We start from the raw sequence: 22783 nt of genomic DNA, 5'->3' as shown, positions 1-22783 counted from the left end.
GTTTGAGTAACAGCGCTCCACTTGACATCCTATGAACCTTCGTGCTATTTTTACATTTATTATATGATGTCATTTTGAGCAGAGTTTAAATGAAAATCTAGAAGAGAAGGGGGTAAATACAGGAGCTTGACTTCACATTTCCCTGGGGTCATTAACTGAATTAAATACTACCCCCAGAAAGGAAATTTCTGTTTCTTGAGTATATACTTAAGTGAGCTGGTATTTGAGTACTGCTTCTTTTACAATTCTTAAAAAAAAAAAAAAATTTTTTTTTGAGAGAGAGGTGGAGGGACAGGAGGGAGGAAGAGGGAGAGTAGGAAGGAGAAAGAGAGAGAGTGAGCGAGCGCAGGAGAGAGATCTTCCACCCACTGGTTCACTCTTTAAATTGCCTGCAGTAGCTGGGGCTGAGCCAGGCTAAAGCCAGGGCAGGGAACTGGGTCTCCCATGTGGGTAGCAGGCTCCCAAGTGCTAGAGCAGTCACCTGCAGCCTCCCTTGAGTACTGCTTCTTTGTTAACATTGGACTCTGCTTTACAAAAAAGTAAAGCACAGCTTGGGTTTCTTTTTGAACTAAGCTCTCAGGGTTCTTGCACTAACCCTCACATCACACTCAATGTTTAGTCCTGTCCTCAGTTCTTATGTATGTCCCTGTCCCTTTCACTAAATCGGGGACGTGGGAAGCTTCCGGATGGAGACCTTTGCTTTCTGTTTGGAGCAGGAACTGGTCCTGTTTCCTCCCCATCGCTGATGGGGCTGTGTGAACCAGTAGCAGCAGCGGCGGCAGAAAGAAATCAATGTGGATAAAGGGATCCATAGGTAAAAGGGCAACTGCCACGTGATCCAGAGACCGGAGTTTGCTCCAAGCTGACATGTACTCGGGCAAGGAGTACTTTCACCCACCAGCCTCATCGGCCCAGGAGTGAATGGAGTGGAACAGGGGACGTGAGAAGTGACAGATGCCGCCACACCCTAGTTCCACTCAGGTTCCTACAACCGCGACTTCCATGCGCCGGTCCAGGGGGAGCAAAGCTGCTTAAAGCAATGCCAGGCGCCGAAGGCCAGAGAGCAGAAGGTGCCCGAGTCGATCCCACCCCCACACTTTCCGTGGAGCCCATTGTGCGGGAGAAGCGTGCCCCTGCCCGCTCGCTCGTTCGCGCGGCTCCCAGGCGCTCGCCACCGCCGCGGGGCGCGGGGGCCAGCGCGAGCCTCGGCGGCCCGGGAGCGGCTTGCGGGGGGAGAGCCGAGTGTATCCGCGAGCGCGTGTGCGTGAGGAGGAGAGCAAAGACGTGATTACTTCAGAATTTATTTAAGGGTCGGTGGAAACCACTGCAGCAGCTTCCAGGGGAAGCCCTTGTTCCAGAGGAACGGGAGGTGGCGGCTGCCCGGGAGGAGGAGGAGGAGGAGGAGGAGGGGAGGAGGAGGAGGAGGAGGAGGAGGCGAAGCAGGAGGAGGAGGAGGAGGAGCAGCCGCGGCAGCAGCGACCGCACGAGGCGAGGGAGGAGGAAGATGCGCTTAGCATCCTCACCGGCTCCTGGCAGGTTGGTTCTCCCGCCAGCTGGTGCCGGGCGCAGGGAGGCTGGCAGCCAGGCCGGGAGGAGAAAATGGGCGTGTGTCGGGGTCTGGGTGCCGGCTGCTCGGCTTTCCGGCGAAGGAGCTCCTCCTTTAAGTGAACCCAGAAATAGGCTGGGCGCCGGGAGGAGACCTGTCCTGCTTCTCGCCTGCCCGGGAGCTCGCCTCCCCGTGGCTTTCCGGCTCCCGGCGTCAGCCAGACACACCGGCGGGGCTCCGGGTGGGCGTTGGGGTGGAGAACTTCCCTTCCACACACTCCCCACGCCGTCCCCCCGCCAGGAGCTCTCGTCGGCAGGGACCCCCCCCACCCCACTCCCCAACACGCACCCACACACACCCCCCACGCACACCCCCAGCGGCCCGGCCGCCGCATAGGGGGAAGCAGCACCGCCCCGTTAAGTTTCTGAAAAGTCAAACCCCAGTGCCCAGGACCCGGCTCCCCGCCCCGGGGGGCTCCAGCTGCACGCGGTGGGGAGCTGCGGCTGCTCTGGCAAAGAGGCCGCGGCTGCTTTAAGAGCCGCCTCCCCCTCTCCTCCCTCTGACAATGGTCTGAACCAGCTCTGCTTCCCAAAGCAAAATTTGTAATATGCCATTTTTCCGATGGACGCTTCTCCTTTGGGCTGCTGACGGAGACGCGGGAAGATGCCGAGGGGCCGCCACGCCAGCGGGCCGGGGCAGGTTCCGGGAGGCCGCCGGGGCTCGCGGGTGTCTCAGCTGCCTTTCTCCTCCCGCTGCTAGGGAGATGGTCCAGGAGCGCTGGGTGTGAGCCTCTCTCTCGTCAAGCCGGAGACTGCGGTTGTCATTGATCCGTTGAAGAAGCAGGACCCGAAATCACAGACATTAGGTACAGAAACTGCATTGGAGTGACACGCGTTCCCTTTCCGATGTTTGTATTTATTTATTTATTTAGGTGCCACCTCCCCGGCCCCACCCCGCCCCCAGGGGAGATGAGATGCAGATTCCTCCTTGGGATTACTATTAGGCACCTTCTGCTTTCCTTCCATCTCCTGTCTCTCTGCCTCCTGACTACTTGGCTCTCTCCGGTGGGGCGGGATGGGCGATTTTAGTGTGGAGATGATGCAGGCAACTTCCTCAGGTTCGTGGGGGGTGTGGCTGAGGGACCACTGTACCCCAGTTGTGGGCTGAGCTGGCTCTTTGGCCATCTGCAGATGGACTCGTGTACAGGAGGAGAAAATGCTGCCATTAAAGAGGATGCTAGTATTTCCCGAGACCGGGGGATTTCGGAGTTAAACAGGAGGAGGAATATTCGTGTAATGTAATCAGACAATGGCTAGGATTTCTCTCACCGGATTACTCCTTGTGGGTTACGTGGTGGTGGTGTGGAGCTGGGATGCTTCTGAGGGCTACATCTTGGCAAAAGAAACTTATGTAGAAAAATCATTGCGTCTATGCCTCCGATGAGGTCGAAATCCTAGTGATCTGATTCAATAAAGTTAGTCATTGACAGAAGATAAAAAAACCGGAACCTTTTGTAGCGCTCCCTATCTGAACAGGTGATGCTGTACAGTATGTTTTTGACAAGGAACACATTGGATTTGGAAGCCCTTGAGTAAATGACTCCAGTGGGCATCAAAACTTTTATTTTGAAATCTGAGAGATTTAGGAGAAGTCAATGTTGTGTGCTAAGAATAAGGGAGCTGATTTTCCTGGTATAAAATTCTTCAAGCTAAATTTAAGCACTGGCATAATTAAACCTACTAGGCTTGTTAGTGTTTCTTCTCCTTTCACAGCCAAATCAACAATATATCTAACTAGTATTTGAAATATTCACTAATGTCATGAACAAGGCCTCAATGTCCAATTGAGAGTGACAACAATTCTATGTATTAAATTGACTTTGGGGAAGGGAGTGATGGAAAACGAACTGTTAGTATGCTCTTTCTGGTGTTTCAGGAATTATGTGATGAATGCTATTTTTAAGCCTGAAAATAATTGTAAAAATTAAAAAGTTTTATATTTGGGTGGAATACACTAGACACTAAGTGAATGTAGCCTTCTCCATCATGTAAGTTGCTTCAGATGTCATCCATTCTATAAAACTGTATTTCATTCTCACATGCAATATAGACTTTTTAATTGTTTGCGATAGAGTGTGCATTAAAATGTTATGCTATATTTTAAGAATTATTCAGATCTTTTCTAGTTCATATTACACAGAAGCTGACTTCTAATGCAAGAAACTATGCTAGCTGATGAAAGTGGCTTTCTATTTTGTAGACATAATTTGTCTTCTAATTTTGATGAGAAGACTGGATTTACTTATTTGGGCTGACTGTGAAGAAAAGCTGCATATATTCACCTAATTTTAAAAGTAACTTATATAAATTCCATGAATTTATAGAACTCCTCTACCTTAATTTTTTATTTGATAAAATAATTTTGATTTTTACAACTTGAATTTTAGAGTTCATCAGTATTGACTAAAATTAAAGCTTTATATGTAGAAGAATGAGTCATTGTTCTACAAAGAGGAGTGTTGGTCACTTCATACTAGAAATACCTGTATTTAGTATTCCTTTATATTTTTTTCCTATGTATTCTCAAGTTACCCATCAGGCTTTTTTTTTTTTTTGCTTTTGCTTTTAAGCATACATTATTATCCCTAATTTATAGAAGATGAAACTCAAGTTTTGAGAAGTGAAGTGTCTTTCTTTGGTTTCCATGTCTCCAGAGTGGAACTGAGTCAAGTCCTTCCAAGTGTAGATTGAGTAGGCTGACTAGGTCCCCAGCTGTTCGTCATCATAGTGTCTTTTGACTGTCTGTATTAAAAACTGTCTTTGATACTGATCTGAGAGCCATGTTTTCTGAATTCCTAATGTCCCTAGATGACAACAAGTGGTTATATAGAATTAGTATATTACATTCAGGTGAAAACTGTACTTGGGATAATCAGCATAGTTGTTCTAATCATTTAAAGTCATTCTAATAATTCAGAGTAGAGAGGGACTAATGCTATTCTTTTAAGAATAATGTGATTTAAAATACAGATTTAAGAATATTTATATAACTCTAAAATTTAAACCTTGTGAATATTTTGGTACAAATAACAATATTGTTATTTCCTCTCCCAGTTCTTTATTTTAACCTGAAATATCAAAAAGAAACACATTGGTTCCTGGCAATAATTTCTCAGAATGACACAGCTGTTCAGTGTGTGGTACACAAACTAATAGTTTTAAATAATCAAATGTGTTGGAACTTTTTGTTGTTGATTTGTTTCCCGATTCCCTTTCAACTACTAAAAAGAAAATTGTAGCAATTAAAAGGAATGCATTTTCCCATCTTTGTGCTAGTCTTTGAATAGGAATCAAGTGGAGAAAAGTTTGAAAAAAAATCTATGTTTTCTCCCATTAGAGGCTAACAGTAGTAGTATATGTGAGTGTTTGTGTGCGTGCAAATACACTTTGTATGTCTACTCTGTAAATGCTCTGTAACTATGAAATTGAACTCTCAAAGTTCCTGCCTTTAGGTAGCCTAGTGTTTGAGGATGTACAAAAAGTTCTGTGTTTTGAATTGCTTTAACATTCACTAACCTCTTAATTTTTATAGATGGGTAGGCAGTCACAATATTCTTTGCTCTTATTTATGGCTTTTCAAAAAAATTTCTGAATTTTCCTATGACCTTGACCAAATCATCACAATAATCAAATTTCTCTACTTAATAACCCAATTTGTATAAAGAATCAGATAAGAAATAATTAACTACTGAGCTGTTAAATCTTGACATTTCATTTGAAAATATCACCAGAAATATTTTCCCCAAGGACATGAATATGTAGGCAGAAAAGCAAATCAACCTTGCATTATAAAACCAAAGAAGGCCCCAGGATCAACAGCCAAACCAGCCTTTCTCCATATCAGCCTCCTGCAAACCAAGCCCTCTGATTAATAGCTCCTGGCCATAGTACAACAAGTAAAATGGAAATGAGTTTGATATCTTTTAAAACATGATAGAAAATGAAGATGAGATAACTTCTGCTTTTTCAATAGCAACGTTAGGCCACATAATAAGACAAAGCTGCATCTCAAACTTTTATCCATTTTAAAATCAAATTAATATATGATTTAAAATATCCTGAATGGTTCGTTTATTTAATGACTGAGAATTTGTGACTAGCAGCTGAGATGTGAAGTTACTACATTAGCTAATGTAATTTATGGTGTCTGTTCTGTGGAATATTTCAAAGTGTTTGTACTTTTTGGCTAAAAACTAGACAGGGTATCTAATAGGAAACAAAGGAATATTAAGTGTAATTAGAAGTATAGTAACCTTATAGTTATGTACTTCAGACTATTTCAGAAACTTTACGTCTAATTCAGTCAGTATCACATCTCAACTCTGTGTAGATGACTGTAGGAATCCAGGAAGAGGGCATATAAAAGCAGTAAAATACCAAAAAGCTTTAAACTTGTTACTATGAAAAAAATCCATTGATAAAATAAGAAATTAAAAACTGATTACTATATGAAATACTCAGTTATAGTTTCTAAATGAAATCATGCATATTAATTCATTAAATTATCTAGTCATTCAAAATTATTTACTTGTAGCCCATGAAGTATCATAGACTGTGTTTGCTCTTAACATTGTAAAGGCAAATAAAGATAACATGTAGGTATTAGCTGTAAGAGATCTGTAAACTTGCAGGTGAAGAAATGTGATTAGGTAATAATTGAAATAACATGCTTACATAAATTGAGTCAGTCGGGGACAAATTATGAAAAACACCCAAGAAACAAGTGAAACCAATTTGTGTTTTGTAGGTGGGAGACATGTGGATTGTGTTGAGAAGAGGACGCAGGTAGGCTGGAGGAACTAGACATATCTATTTTCTAGAGGTCAAAACATTTAACTTGGCTGGAGGTGGGGCAAGGAGTTTAACATGGTGGTGGCTAGGTGGCTGTGCTGGAACTCGCTCCTTTACAAATCTCTCCCTTCGCTTTCTTTAAGCAATGATGTGTGAAGTGATGCCCACGATTAACGAGGACACCCCAATGAGCCAAAGGGGGTCCCAAAGCAGTGGCTCGGACTCGGACTCTCATTTTGAGCAGCTGATGGTGAACATGCTGGATGAACGGGACCGTCTTCTGGACACCCTGCGGGAGACCCAAGAAAGCCTCTCACTCGCTCAGCAAAGACTTCAGGATGTCATCTACGACAGAGATTCGCTCCAGAGACAGCTCAATTCAGCCCTGCCACAGGTATGTTCCCTCCCTATTCTAGCTGAAGATGCGATGAGACATTCTTGTATTTGCCCTTTCCACTTAATGTACTCATATATGCTATGCATGCTTTGGTAAGAAAAATATAAGAATAGTTGTTTCCCATGAAACCTTGCCTCCCAAAAACTCATGGTCTATTGATTAGGGAGAGGGGAGAGGCATGAGTTCCCATGTGGTGCTTTTCTTGAAACTTTTATATTTTTTCTTGATAGGGGTAGAAATCCACTTGTTGATTAACCTTTAAAATCATGAGAATGTGTGTATAGTTAGTTGCATCTTTCTTATTTTAAACCTTAATTATAACTTTTGGAAGTACATATTTTCCATTTTTAGTTCTGTGTTATTGGAAATAATACTCTGGAAGTATACTGTCTACTTATTATTTTACCTCTTTAAAAAATTCCCATTACCTGCTTTAAAATTGTTAGTATTACCAATGTGTTACCTTTCCCCTCAAAAAAATATATTAATCAGTCTTTATTTCTGAAATATTTTAGAAATGAAATTGTAAATAGGAAAATGTTCAATTTATATTCACAAAGTTAACCTCATATTAGTTTTTTAAAAATAGATTTCTGTTAATCTTCATATTTCATTGGAAAAGTGAAAATTTTAAGGATTACCATCTTCTTGTATGCCAAAGTTAGTGAGGAGATGCAGTTAACCTGTTGAAGGATAACATAACTCTGCTTCTTTTATATAACAGAAAAAATATAGAATATGAATGAGATTTCTAATAATCACTTCAAATAAACTAGTTGATTTTTAAGACTTTATTTATTTGAGAGGAAGAGCTACAGAGAGAGGGAGAGACAGACAGGTCTTCCATCTGCTGGTTCACTCCCCAAATGGCCCAAATCAGCCAGAACTGGGCCAATCAGAAGCCAGGAGCCAGGAGCTACCTTCTACTTAGAATAATTAAGGTTTTTAAAAATTTTTCCTATAAAAATAAAAAACAGGTAATCATTTTATAAATATTTTGTAAAAGTACTGAAACAAAATACTTTGTGGAAAAAAGGAGAAAAACATGAAATTTTATATATAACTGTTATAAAGGTAAATATTTTCTTAAAAGCAAAGGATGGGCTGGCGCCGTGGCTCAGTAGGCTAATCCTCCGCCTGCGGCGCCGGCCTGCCAGGTCCTGTCCCAGTTGCTCCTTTTCCAGTCCAGCTCTCTGCTATGGCCCGGGAAGGCAGTGGAGGATGGCCCAAGTGCTTGGGCCCTGCGCCTGCATGGGAGACGTGGAGGACGCACCTGGCTCCTGGCTTTAGATCGGCGCAGTGCTGACCATAGCAGCCACTTAGGGGGTGAACCAATGGAAAAAGGAAGACCTTTCTCTCTGTCTCTATCTCACTGTCTAACTCTGCCTATCAAAAAAAAAAAAAAAAAAGCAAAGGATGAAAATATTTTAATTACAGCCATTCAATTATGTTGAATATTTAGATAATACCTTGTAAAATTCTGTTTGGATTGTTAATTATAGTACTATACAACCTCTTACCCAAATTCTGTGGGACCAGTTGTGATTTGGAGTTCAGATGTGTCCTGATTTTCCATGTGTATTTAATGAATATTATGGAAGAATCCTTCAGAAGGAGTACAGACAGCACCCTATAATTATACATGCATATTTATGGTGAGAATTGTGTGAATATGCCTGGTGCAGTGAATAAATAAAGTTTAAAAATAGTCTCGTGTTAGTACCAACCTGGTTTTGACACCAGTCAAGTTTGCTACAGATGTACAGATATAATATCAATTTTCAGTTATAGGCTTTGGTTCTTTAGGGACTATGAGTATATACACTTAGATAGCAATAGTGCAAATCTCTTTTACAATTAATTGGGCACATCTTCTCAGGATTGATTCGTATTTAGTATTATGCATTATCTGAGTATACCTGGTTACTCACAAGTTCTTAAAGACAGTAAAGATTTTATAATTTCTTTTAAGGTGAGCATTTAATACATCTATAACTTTAGAAGTATATGTTTGCTGTAATTAATAAGGGAGTATTCATTATTAATTGGCATATTTGAATCTTTTAATATTTTGTAAGCAAAGTACCTACATTGTTTGGTGTCATATTTCACAGCTGCAAAAGAAAATGACTACCCTAAATGTGAATTTTAAGGCAAAATAAAGCATATAAAATTGAAAACTAATACTGTAACATAAAAATAAAACTTATTTTAGCAAATATAGGATGCAACTGAAAGCAGCAACAAACTTTGTGGCATAGATGTTTCAAATTGTCCATACTAGGTTTATAGGTGTGGATTCTGAGAGTTGCTTTTTAATCATTTTCTATCCTGTTAGTTCTTTACGAAAAAATTCAGCAGTCCTTTGCAGAATCCCAACCATGTGAATTATTCTGTAGCCATGATGTTTAATTTTTGCATTATGTGTATAGGAGTATCTGTGTTTAAACAGGGCTAATAATTCCATATTATTCCACATCTCCAGATTTGATGTTTCTAAACTATATATTTTAAAATAAGATTCATTTATTTATTTGAAAGGCAGAATGAATGAGAGAGAAAGAAGATATTCCATCTCTTGGTTTACTTCCCAAATGGCCTCAACAGCCAGGTCTGGGCCAGGCTAAAGCCAGGAGCCAGAAACTCCATCCTGGTCACCATATGGGTGGCAGGATCCCAAATACTTGGGCGATCTTCAGCTGCTTTCCCAGGCACATTGGCAGGGAGCTGGATCAGAAGTGGAGCAACAAGGACTTGAACCTGCACTCCTATATGTGATGCTGGTGTGCCAGGCTGCAGCTTGGTTCACTGAGCCACAACACAGGTCCCCTGTAAGCCACACATGCAGTTATCCACCTTCATAAATCACAATTCACTTTAAAGTCCCGCCGAACCCCTAATTCAGTATATCTCATACTCAGTCATCATCTGCCTGCCACTCACCACCCCATTGTGCTGTAATTCCTAACTCAGATACCTGAGCATTCTTTTAGGTAACACTTTTTCCTTTGGGCTCCTAATTCAGTCATTAGTGGACTATACTGTTTCTGCTTCTTAAATATCAATCTCTGTTGTTTTCTGTTTCTTCAGCAGCTGGCCCTAACCTTCTCTGTTCTATCTCCTAGCATTTCCCTTTTGTGTCAATGTATCACGTTATATATTTGAATAATATTGTTTAGTTTGTAGTAACCTGACAAGTTTGATGCTATTCCAGTCTATTCTTCATGCATGTTTATCTCTCTGCCTATAACATTGTTTCCCAGTGTCTTTGGCTAATTTCACATCCTAGCAAGGCTTTGTCTGGTCCAGAAAGCCTTTTCTGACTTCAAGTACATTTTCTCTGTATTCTTGCTTCTTAGCACTTAACTTTTGTAATTAAATGATCTGTTTATGTGCTGTTTCTCAACCTAAACAAGAAACTGCACAGTTTCATCACCCCTAATATTCTGGACCACTAGAGTACTGAGCCCTGAGTGTGGACTTTTAAAATGAAACCATAAGTAAATACATTTCCACTTTGATGTAGAAAAAAACAGTAAACTCGAAATAGAAAGATCTGGTTTGTATGGTGACCCTAACACATCACCAGCTGGAGTCAGGACTTCAGGTTTCCACACTACTAACGGTAATTACAACAATACCTTGCAGGGTACTTTGTGATGATTAAAGAAAAATATGCAAATAACCACTAATGAATTTATAAAGCACTAAATGTAATTTTTATCTAGAATGCCAAAAGATACTATTTATTTGTATTTTTATTTGTTTATTTGACAGGTAGAGTTACAGACAGACAGAGACAGAGAGAAAGGTCTTCCTTCCGTTGGTTCACCCTCTAAATGGCCGCCGCAGCTGGCACTGTGCTGATCCGAAGCCAGGAGCCAGGTGCTTCTTCCTGGTCTCCCATGTGGGTGCAGGGGCCCAAGCACTTGGGCCATCCTCCACTGCCTTCCCGGGTCACAGCAGAGAGCTGGACTGGAAGAGGAGCAACCGGGACTAGAACCCGATGCTCATATGGGATGCTGGCACCGCAGGTGGAGGATTAACCAAGCAAGCCACAGCGCTGGGCCCCAAAAGATACTATTTCTATGTATGTATGTGAATAAGCATTTGAAAAAGTCGAATAATTTACTACATATTTGACTAGAAAATATTAGACGTGTTTTGGGAACAAGGAAAATACATCTCAGTTATTAACACATTTGTTAAGATTTAGAAGAGATGTAAAGGGGGGTGCATTTTATATTGTAAAAAGTCATTGTAGGTGATCTCTAAAAGTTTTACATATTTTCATCATCTTATTTAGCATGTACTGAGGACCTACTGTGTCTTATCAAATGCTTCCTTACATCTGTTAAGAGGATGAGGAAAAAATGAATATAGTGTGGCTCTCAGAGAGGTTAAAGAGTTGCTTGGGAAAAATACATAAATGAACGCAAATAAATACAAAACTGAAAAAAAAATAAGAGATACTAAATCTATGTGAGGTATGGAATTGAAACATGGTTAACTACTGAAAGTTTTTTACAGAAATTGCTATGACAGAATATTGTTAATTAAAAGTAGTCCAAGTGGGGCTTGAGGCAAAGTTAGGCAGCTGGGACCTGGCTCAAGGACATGTGGGAGACTGAAATTCAGCCTGTACTCTGCTTTGCAGGCTGGCTTGGAGTCTCTGATTTACTCAAAGGAGACAGATGAGCTAGCAGCAGCCCGATTTTTACTTTTAAGACTTAATAGAAATTAAGGATAATAACCAGCAAGCTATGTTGATTGAAGTTGCTAGAGAATGAAGTTCTATAAAGTGACCATAAAATGAGGGCTATGCATACATGCAAAGAAAGTTAAGAGAAAGTTTGTATGTGGGAAAATCATGAATGGAAATTGTCATTTTGACTTTGGATTGATATTACGACAATCATACCTCAATATCTGTTACTTTAAAAAGCTAGGTAACAAACAACAAAAACCTTCAATTTGTCAGATTCAACTGAGCTGATCTTGGCTGGGCCAACTTATGCTAACTGGTTAGCTGTAGTTTGACTCATTTAACTGTAGGGCAAGTGGGTGTAGTCTGGTTCCATGCTCACCTTGGCTGGGCCAGCTAGGGCCATTGTGCTCCCTATCATGTTAGACACTGCAATACTCTAGGCCTGGCTAGGCTCATGGTCATGGCAGGAATAAGAGCAAAGCAGAAATAAGCAAATGCTTTTTAAACTTCTACTTGAATCTTTTTTAAAAGATTGATACATTTATTTGAAAGGCAGGGTTAGAGAGAAAGAGACATACAGACAGAAGCAGAGAGATCTTACATCCTCTGGTTCATTCCCTAAATGAACACAACAATCAGGGCTGGGCCAGGCAGGACTTGAACCAGTGCTCATACGGGATGCTAAAATTGTTGGTGGCGGATTATGCACTGCGCCATGATGCCAGTCCCTTAAATCCTTTTTGATAATGTCCTTTGGCCAAACCCGGGGAAAGCTGTACAAAATTACAAATCAAAGTATACAGATACAAAGAGAAATGAATCACTAGAACACTGGTACAACTGATCCATCACAAATATAACTAAAAGAGCCATTTGTATTAGAGGAAACCCTGTAGGAATGTTCTAGTGAACTATGGGAACTTGAAATAGGAATGTGAACCATGAGATTGGGAGATGCAAGAGAAATATAAAGAATATTTAAAACAAGGAGTGGTTAGCATCTGCTAATATAATGGATGACCAAGGCTTTGGACTTGAGTTGGAAGGTATGAATTTAAATCACAGTTGTTTTGCTAGCTACCAAATTGTTGGTAAATCAGCTAAATTCTCTGAAATTCTTACTAACTGACAAGAGGAGATACTCTCTATTCTTATGAATGGTTTAAAGAAGAAGTGTGCATATACTTCAGAAACCCTCATTATAATAAAAGGTTATGCATTTTTCATAAATTGAGATGTGCTGGTATATGCCTTGATGAGAAATTAAGGGAGGCCACTAGTGAGGAAAAGGAATACATTTATCCTTTTACATTTCATAGCACAAACGTGGTAAATGACAATTACAGTGTTATAGATTCTGTCCTGAAGGAATGTTTATTCTGGAGATGGACTACCTACATATATCATTTTTGGCTTGCTACTTAGTAGTTCAGTAACCTTGGTCAAAGCATGTAGTTCAAATAATCTTACTTCATAGGATTGCTATGAGAAATAAATGATTTGGAACATGTCAAATGATCAATTCAGTACCTCAAAGATAGCTACATTTAACATTTTATTGAGCATGTACTATTATTGCTGTTATTACTATATCACCATCATGATCTTTAGCCAACCTTCGTGGCACACAATATTACTAGGTAATAATAAGCACTAGCACAAATTGAGAACACCAAAAATACTTACTGTTCTGAATCTTCATCAAACCTTGGAGACTCTTTGATTTACCTTGTTTTTAAAAAGATTTTACCAGTTTATTTGAGAGGTAGAGTTACAGACAGAGGGAGGGAAAAACAGAAAGGTCTTCCATACATTGGTTTGTTCCACAGATGGCCGCAATGGCCAGAGCTGAGCCTAATTGAAGCCAGGAGCTTCTCCCGAGTCTCCCACACAGTGCAGAGGCCCAAGTACTTGGGCCATCTTCCACTGCTTTCCCAGGCCATAAGCAGAGAGCTGGATTGGAAGAGGAGCAGCCAGGACATGAACTGGCACCCATATGGAATGCTGGCGCTGCAGGCAGAAGGTTAATTTACTAAGCCATAGTGCCAGCCCCCTGATTTACCTTTCTTTTTGAAAATATTCCTGGGGCTGGCATTTTACCTAAAAGTTACAATACTGGTAAGATGCCACACTGGAGTACCTGGGCTTAAGCCTATCTGTGGCTTCCCACTAATGCAATCCCTGGGAGGCAGCAGTGATGGCTTGTGTTTCTGCCACCCAGGTGGGAAAACTGGATTGAGTACCTTCCTCCAGGCTTTGGCTCCTGCCCAGACTTTTAGCTGTTGCAGGCTTCTGGGAATGAACAAGTAGATGAGAACTCTGATTGGGTGTGGGTGTGTGGGTGTGGATGTGAGTGTGTGACCCTACCTCTCCTTCATCTTCTCCCTCTCCCCGTTTCCCCTGCAAATTAATTAATCATTTATTTATTTTTTAAATTGCAGCTGCAGCCTTCCAAGTGGGTTTTCCTAAATTGTCCTGGCCAGTCTCAAATGTTCCTTGATTATAATCCTCTATACCCTCTTGTTATACTGAGATTATAACATCTAGACTGAACTACTTCATTTTCAGTAAAACCTAATGCCACTTATCCTTTGCTCTGCCAAACAGAAAGATACTGCATCTTTTGTTACCTCTTGTTGTAGCCATCCTATATTCTTAATGCTTGGCAACCTCAGCTCAGCAGAACTGTGAAGCAGGCACTTTGCCTTTTTTCTTTCTTTCTTCTTCTTTTTTTTTTTTTTTTTAAGATGTATTTATTTATCTGAAAGGCAGAGTTACAGAGTTAGAGTCAGAGAGAGAGAGAGAGAAAGAGAGGTCTTTCATCCGCTGGTTCACTCCGTATATGGTCACAATGGCTGGAGCTGGGCCAATCTGAAGCCAGGAGCTTCTTCTGGATCACCCACGTGGGTGCATTGCCCCAAGGACATGGGCCATCCTCCATTGCTTTCCCAGGCCATAGCAGAGAGCTGGATCAGATGTGGAGCACCCAGGACTCAAACCGGTGCCCGTATCAGATGCTGGCACTGCAGGCTGCAGCTTTACCTGCTACCAAACAGCGCCAGCCCCATATTCTTAATGTGTTTTTCTTTCTTCTCCTTGTTTTCCTCCTTGCCAAAAGACATGAGATTCTCTTGCAAGCTTTATTTCTCATTGTCTCTTTTCTATCTCAAACCATACATTCATGCTTTTATCATTATGTTCCCTGAAAAATACACTCTTCTATGCCACCAATAAACATATTTTGCAAATCTAGTGACACTGTTTCATTGTTCATAGCCCTTGAATTCTCTGTGTAAAGCAGTATTACGGATTATTTGTGTTTAATTTCCCATGTTCTCCATTCCCCATAATCGTTCTTTTTCTAGGCTAGGGATGATGTTCTTCAGTGTTGTTTTTCTACAGACCTCCACCTGCTACATATCCATCTGTATCAAGAACTGTCTTTATTTACATACTCAGACTTTAGCATTGCCCTTTCTTTTAAATAATCTCCTCTAATTCTTTGATCTTTCCTTTACACTTCCTTTTTTGATTGATTTTTTCCTCCATCCTGAGTGTTTTCCATTATTCTTTCTCTTTACAGCCTCTGTAATAACATTTTAACTGCTTCTTAAAATTAAAATGATGAAAACAATAACAACAAAAGTATTTCAACATTGTGTTTCCTTTAGGTTTGCAAACTAACCTTTTCCTGTATGTGTATTTCCCAATGTGTCTGTTCTCATTGTTTCAATTTCTTCACCTTTTATTTATTTTTTAAAGATTTTATTTATTTATTTGAGAGGTAGGGTTAGAGATAGTAAGAGGGAGAGACAGAGAGAAAGGTCTTCTGTCCACTGGTTCACTTCCCAAATGGCCAAAATGGCTAGAGTTGGGCAGATCCAAAAGCCAGGAGCCAGGAGCTTCTTCCAAATCTCCCACACGGGTAGAGGGACCCAAGCACCTGGGCTGTCTCCCACTGTTTTCCCAGACCATAAGCAGAGAGCTGGTTTGGAAGAGGAGCAGCCAGGACTCGAACTGGTGCCCACTTGGGATGCTGGCACCACAAGAAGAGGGTTAACCATAGCATGGCCCCATCTTCACCTTTTAGACTGTAGCCTGGTTTTCCCTCTAACTAAAATTGAACACATTTGCTGTCATAAATAACAAATTGATGTTTGATACTATGACTACTCATTTCTCAAAAAGTGATTTCCTTCTTAACTTTCATGACACAACACTATTTTGGTTTTAAATTATTTTTACTTCTTCCTCTAATTATTCTACCTGTGGACAACTCCTCATTCCTAAATTAAACATTAAATATCAAAGATGAGATTAATTATAATATGTAACAATTATGAGCACTCCCACTATGTCCAGTGTCCAACAATACTTTGTTAAAACATGTGGTTATTAAAGTAGGTACCTTTTTCTGTGTGTCTGTATGTGTCTGAGGTGAAGATAAATCAATAAGGTATAAGACTTTATTTGCAGGCAATGCTAAATCATAGTCCAATTATAAGTCCATTATTGGCTCAAACTCCAGGTTTAAACTCTACAATGATTATGATGTAAGAGCTGGGAAGGAATCAGAATTGTTTGGGAGGGATGTTGGTTTTCTGTACATGCTCTATCACTCCATATTTAAGGGATGGGCTGATTCTCATTCAACTTAACCAAGTAAGAAGGATTTAGAGAGAACATCAGAGAGCTTGATGTATTTGCTCCAGGGAGGAATGGTATTGAGACTGAAGTCTAACAGCATTGGTGGCTGCAGCTGCTCCCAGCATTGTAGAAGATTACTTAGTCTCATGGCAGGCAAGCTTTGAGTCCTTCAATGTCTAAGCAAAAGTTGGTGATTTTTGAAGAGCAAATGGAAAGGAAAACACACTCGAGGTTATCTTAAACCTATAAAGTGGGTAAACTGTCAGAAATTCAAGTTCCCAGGTCGTGAATCATGAGCCACAAATGGGAAGATTGACCCCAGAGAAGAGAATGAGAGCAAATCAAGTAAACTGGAAAAGAACCTGAAGAGAGGCTCTTTGAGAAAGCCACACATGCACCCCAAGAGAAAAAGGATTATTGACTATATGCTTGTGGTACAGAGCATGGGAATCACTGTGAATCAGCCATGTGTCACTGTGGCCTGCTCCCCCACTTCCTCTTCTCCAGTCCTCACTCTGGAGTGGTCAGGAGCCATTGCTGTGGGTGAAGCCAAAATCCAGAGCGAACACCATGCCCTAGTCCTCCATGCAGACTTCAAAGCTGGAGGCAAGACTGGACTGAGTCTGTGTGTGAGGTGCTGGGGGGAGTTTGAGGTAGTTAGGAGCTTGGGTTATTGTGTGTTTCATAATTCTCTGTTGAGCTAAAAACATGAAACTATTAGTGTACACTAGACTTTTCACTTACAAAACAAAAGGGCAGAGAATTTGTATCAAAGCATAGCAGAAAAGCTAAGAAATCTGAGTGAAATTTTGTTTGGAATAATTTTTTTCAGTTTAGGGAATCCATGGAGATGTAATTTTGATTACTGAATCCAGCTCATTAATTCAACTTATTAGAGGTATCATCTCAATTAATATTTAAAATATTCCAAAATAGCTGTTACCATTATTATTCCCATTTTATAGATGATGAAACTAGACATAGAGAGGCTAAGTAACTTGTTCAATATTACACAATCGGTAAGTGGTAAGATTTCACCAATGCTATACTTTTGTTTTACTCTTAGCTATGTCCCTCATCTCATTTTTTTTTCGCCTAGTTTAAAAGAAATATTAAACTTCTCTAGGAAGCTTCTTTATGAGACAGGGGTCATTGAAAACATCTCTTGTGACTACTCTGAAGTTTAATAAGGCAAACAAAATTATAATTAATGGAATGTGAAATGATTATTAGAATGAGTATTTACTGAATACAATTATTCAAGGGCCCAAAATATTGATATGTATGAGACCATAAATTTGACTTTTTATATACTGAGCATACTTCATAGTTTGTTAGATCCCTTTTATAGGAAAAACAGTATGAATATTGAGATTTTAGTATTGGCTTTGCCAAAACCCTGACACTGGAAAACTATCAAATTTCTGAGGTTTCTGTTTCCTTACATATACAAAAGAGGGAATTCTACTTTGTTCTAATCTGTTGTGTTTTTTTTCTATTTTAAAGTAATTTTAAAAATACTTTTCAAAAATTATTTATTTATTTATTCGAAAGGTGGAGTAACAAAGAGAGAGGGAGAGGCAAAGAGAGAAAGAGATCTTCCATCTGGTGGTTCACTCTACAAATGGCTGTTACAGCCAGGGCTGGAGCCAGGAGCCAGAAACCCTATCCAGTTCTCCCACGTAGGTGGCAGGAGCTCAAACACCTGGACCATCTTCTACTGCTTTCCCAGGCACATTAGCAGGGAGCTGCATTGGAAGCAAAGCAGACAGGACTCAAACTAGGACTCCAATCTAGGATGCTGTTTTCACAAACAGCAGCTTAACCCACTGCACCATTATACTGGCTGCAGGAGTTGGATTTTTAAAAAGCTCATTCACTTATTTGTTTACTGAGAGACATGAAGTGAGAGTGAGAGTTCCCATCTACTGGTATGCACTTTGAATGCCTGCAGTAGCTGGAACTAGGCCAGACTAAAGTCAGGAGATAGGAACCCAGTGCAAATGGCAGATATCCAATTACTTGAGCCATCACCACTGCTTTCCAGGAGCCAGAGCCAGGAATTGAACACAGGAACTCTGACACAGGACTTGTGCATCCCAGCTAGAATCTTAATTGCTAGGCTAAATGACTCTCTGAAATTTTAAATTACCTTTCATATTACAAAGTCCTTTTTGTGACTCTAATGATTTTTTTTTTTTTAAATAAGGATCTCTTAATTTCCCTCAGAGATGACAATTTATTGAGCAAGATGCTGAATAATGGGGAATTTCTCCCTTGGGCCCTGAATTACGATGAGTCTTCCCTCAAATAAATTTTTAAGATCACCTTTTGCTTCATAAAAAAACTGAGATTCTTGACCCTGGAAATTGAAGTAGGTGAAAACAAATCTCGTTGCTCTTGGCTCCTGGCCACTGTTTCTTCCTAGGTGGTGATCAGGAGGCCTCGGGTTGCCTTCAAAAGCAGGTATAAAGATTGAGTTATTCCTAAGGTATATTGTGGAAGGTGGAGTGCCACAGGGAGGGAGCAAGCACTGGTTCACTTTCCAATGAGCACAGCAGCCAGGAGCCAGGAGCCAGGAGATCCATCTTGGTCTCTCCCGCAGGTGGCAGGGTTCCAGCATGTGAGCCATCCTCAGCTGCCCTCTCAGGTGATGAGCAGGAAGCTGGGGCAGAGGCACAACAGCTGGGACTTGAACCAGAGCCTCCTTGTGGGATGCCAGCATAGCAGGCAGCAGCCTAACCCACGGCACCAAACACGAGCCCTGACCATGTTAATCTTAATGTTAGTGAGAGGAAATTTTTCCAGAATGGATGTGATTGGAATCTAACACTACATTGTTCTACAGTGGACTCATTTTCCTGGATAATTTGTTTCTATGATTCTTACTATATCAGCTTTTTTTTTTTAAGCTACCTTACTTCAACTAAGATATACACAATATTGTGATTTAACATCTTTTTTATATATCTTGTGAGAGTTTATAAACTGCATTTATTTTTTGCTGACTACTGATTAATCTGTTGAAATTTTAAAAGTAGTGCTAATTAATTTGAAAGTTTGCCTTGACTAAGAGATATTTGTAAGATAAAGGAGGTATTTTATCTCATATAGTTGGGAAACATTATTGAATAATACTTTTAAAATATCATTTTAAAAATTGTTAGTTGGGGTGAGAGTTTGGCCTATTGGTTAAGACATGTGTTAAGATACCTGCATAGCACAGAGTACCTGGGTTCAAGCCTTGGATCCACTTCTGGTTCTAGTTTTCTGTTAATGCAGATCCTGGGAGGCAACAAGTGATGGTTCACATAATTGAGTCCCTGTATGGGAGAACTGAATCAAGTTCCCTGCTCCTAGATTTGGCCTAGCCCTGTTCATGCTGTTGGAGATACTGAGGTGTAAGATAGTAGATAGGAGTGCTCTCTCTAGTCCTAGCTCTCTCTTCCACTTAAAGAAATAAACAAACACATAAAAATGTTAAAATAATCTGACCCATTCTATTATTGCAATAGAGTCCATAGCAACTGATGTTGCTTGAGGTAGAAGAAAGTTATTGATTAGCATTTTTATAGAAAATTTGCTACTTCTTAAATAACATTTTGTTAGCCTTAAATAAATTTGATTTGTTTTCTAAAGCTATAATTTAATTTTCATGTTTAATTTCTGTGTTGGTTTGATTATAAGTTTGGGGATGGGTGTCTGGCCCAGAGGATAGGACACTGATTGGAGTGACCACATCCCACAGAGTGCCTAGCGTTGAGTCCAGCTTCAGTCTTGAGTCTAGTTTCCTGATGATGTGCAACCTGGGAGGCAGCAGACAGTGAGTCAAGCATTCTGACATATTTTTGAGGTTGCTGTTAGTTTCATTGAATTTTATCATTATTATAACTTCATAGCCAATTGAGCCTTCTATCATCCTAAAGTGTCCACATTTATTCTGGAGATGTATTTTTCCTTTAAATTCTACTTTGTCCTATCTTATTATTACTATTATTAGTAGTACAGCAAATTTCCTTTTCATTAATATTTATATAAGGTAGCATTTTGTACTTCTATTTTCGGTAAGTTTGTTGTGTGTAGATATGTTTGTTGTACTTCTGTGTTTCAATATGTTTGTGTTTTATATGTGTATATATGTATATATATATGTATATATATATACAGACACCCATATATATATATATATACACAGACATACATATGTTTCCCAAAAATAGCAAGTAGTTTCTTGATTTTTTAAAATTTTTATTTTTAAAAAATACATTTATTTGAAAGTCAGTCACAGAGAAGAGGAGGTAGAGAAAGAGAGAGATCTTCCATCCACTCATTCACTCCTCAAATGGCCACAATGGCCAGAGTTGGGCCAGGAGCCCGCAGTTTCATCTGGGTCTCCCACTTGCATGCAGGAGACCATCTTCTAGTGTTTACTCGGGCACATTAGCACTGAGCTGGATCCAAAGTGGAGCAGCCAGGACTCGAACTGGTGCTCATATGAGATGCTGGTGCTACAGGCAGCAGCTTTACCTGATATGCCGCAGTGCTGGCCCCTCTTCATTTTATTTTCTTATGTAATCCAACAGTCTTTCTCTTAATTATTTGGTGTCTTCATATTTTTGGCATTACATGTATATTCATGCTTAATCTTAATTTGCAAAATACTTTCTATCCTGTATTCTTTGTATTAACCTTTAATAGTTCCCTTTGAAGTGATTGCATAGTTTCTTTCTTTTTTTTTTTTTTTTTTTTTTTTTTTGGCAGGCAGAGTGCACAGTGAGAGAGAGAGACAGAGAGAAAGGTCTTCCTTTGCCGTTGGTTCGCCCTCCAATGGCCACCGCAACCGGTGCACCTGTTGATCCGAAGCCAGGAGCCAGGTGCTTCTCCTGGTCTCCCATGCGGGTGCAGGGCCCAAGGGCCTGGGCCATCCTCCACTGCACTCCCTGGCCACAGCAGAGAGCTGGCCTGGAAGAGGAGCAACCGGGACAGAATCCGGCACCCTGACCGGAACTAGAACCCGGTGTGCTGGCGCCGCAGGCAGAGGATTAGCCTATTGAGCCACGGCACCAGCCTGCATAGTTTCTTATTATTAAACTTTATCCTCTAGAACTTTAGAAACTTTGCACTTCTGCTATTCTTAGGAGAATTAAACTACGACTTGCAATGTAATAATCAACAAATTGCACTGTTAATATGTTGTTTCCTGTCTTATATCTATTATGTGTGATGTGAAGTAAGCTATTCCTGTAGCTTTATTTAAGTAGACTTCCCTTAGATTTAGTTGCATATTCACTGCTTTTGATACTGGTAATTCTTTCTGAATCTCAAATCTTCCATCTGGGAATATTTTTCTTATATCTCAAAGATAATAGCAATATTTCCTTCAGTGTATATCTACAGATGATTAATATGTAAGCTTAAAATTTTCAGAAAATGTTTTATTTCTACATTATTCTGGAAGAATATTTGCAGTGGGGAGAGAATGTTAGGTTAGCAGTTATTTTCTTTTGGCATTGATCATTTAATTTTATTCTGACATTTATCATTGCTATCAAGGAAATTGTTGCTTCTTCAAAAATAAATTGTCCTTTCGTTTTTGTTTTTCTTTGACTATTTTAAAAATTTATTTTTTAAAAATTTTACAATGATGTGTTTCAAACATATTTCTTTTCATTTTCCTTACTTGGTATTCATAGAGTTTATTGATGTTATGATTTTATTACTTTGGAAAAATTTCATACATTTCTTTAAATATCGTGTCTGTCATATTGGTTGCTCCACTCATTTTGGAATTCTATGTTCTATTTACTTCTCATTTTATCATCTGTTGCTCTTACCCTTTCTTTGGCATCTTCTATCCCTTCTCTATGATTTATTTGTAATTTTATTTTTTATACTTTTGCTCTTGAACCCACTTGTTTGGTTCTTGGTTGTGATTACATAATTTTTAAATTCCTTAGTTTCCAATGATTCTGTTTTTACATTTTCTATTTCCTCATTGTGAACATTAAAAACATAATAACTGTTAAGTATTTCAGATAAACTTCAGTGTTTGAAGGACCTTTAACCTGCTTGTTGACTCTTTGTCTTGTCATCTCATGTGCATGTTTTTGACTATGTGGCAGTCATTTAATTTGAGAGGTTGCTAGTGGAAGTCATTTTTATTTTTGGACAATACTGTCTTACTTCAGAGAGAACATTGATTTCGGAGAGATACTTAGGAAAGTAGTGATCCTCAGTCAACTTAATCACCCCATGGTAGAGTTGTCATCCTGGGATGATTCCCACAAAGGTGCAGTCCTTAGAAATCTTAACTCCTAGGGAGTGAAGTGAGGAGGATTAAACCAGGCCACTCCATCTTGTCAGGACTTGACTCTCCTCTTCTTCTATCTCCATGAACCCTGCCACAAGTGATAAGCTGACCCCAACTATCTACACAGAAAAAGCATGATTAAATGCCTCAGGTCTTTTCCTCAGACACTTAACTCTCAAATCTTCATTACTTTTTTCTGCTTAGTTCACAAGTGAATGTGCTAAAAAGTATCCACATTTTTCTTGTTGCTTTTACCAACAGACCTAGTACCAATGATGCAGTCCTGCATTATCAGAAATAGAAGTCAGCTTTCAGGAGTACAATC

General features: G+C 39.9%; 1 protein-coding gene across 13 annotated transcripts in view; it reads left to right on the top strand.

Moving 5' to 3' along the window:
• The first annotated feature begins 1438 nt into the window (after window positions 1–1438).
• The window catches only part of PPFIA2 (PTPRF interacting protein alpha 2), a 540970-nt gene continuing 519625 nt past the window's right edge, over window positions 1439–22783 (top strand). For 11 of the 13 annotated variants that reach the window (XM_070052665.1, XM_051846506.2, XM_051846494.2 and 8 more), the window contains exons 1-2: window positions 2273–2411; window positions 6540–6790. In XM_070052665.1, the coding sequence (XP_069908766.1) occupies window positions 6542–6790 (249 nt within the window). In that variant the 5' untranslated portion in view covers window positions 2273–2411; window positions 6540–6541. Of the gene's footprint in view, window positions 1537–2272; window positions 2412–6539; window positions 6791–22783 lie in introns of those variants that run through there. The other 2 variants (XM_051846503.2, XM_051846502.2) reach the window with 1 other exon arrangement.

This window comes from Oryctolagus cuniculus, chromosome 11, assembly GCF_964237555.1.
Source record: "Oryctolagus cuniculus chromosome 11, mOryCun1.1, whole genome shotgun sequence".
In the NCBI taxonomy this organism is placed as follows: Eukaryota; Metazoa; Chordata; class Mammalia; order Lagomorpha; family Leporidae; genus Oryctolagus; species Oryctolagus cuniculus.
This window is presented reverse-complemented; position numbering and strand designations above follow the sequence as displayed.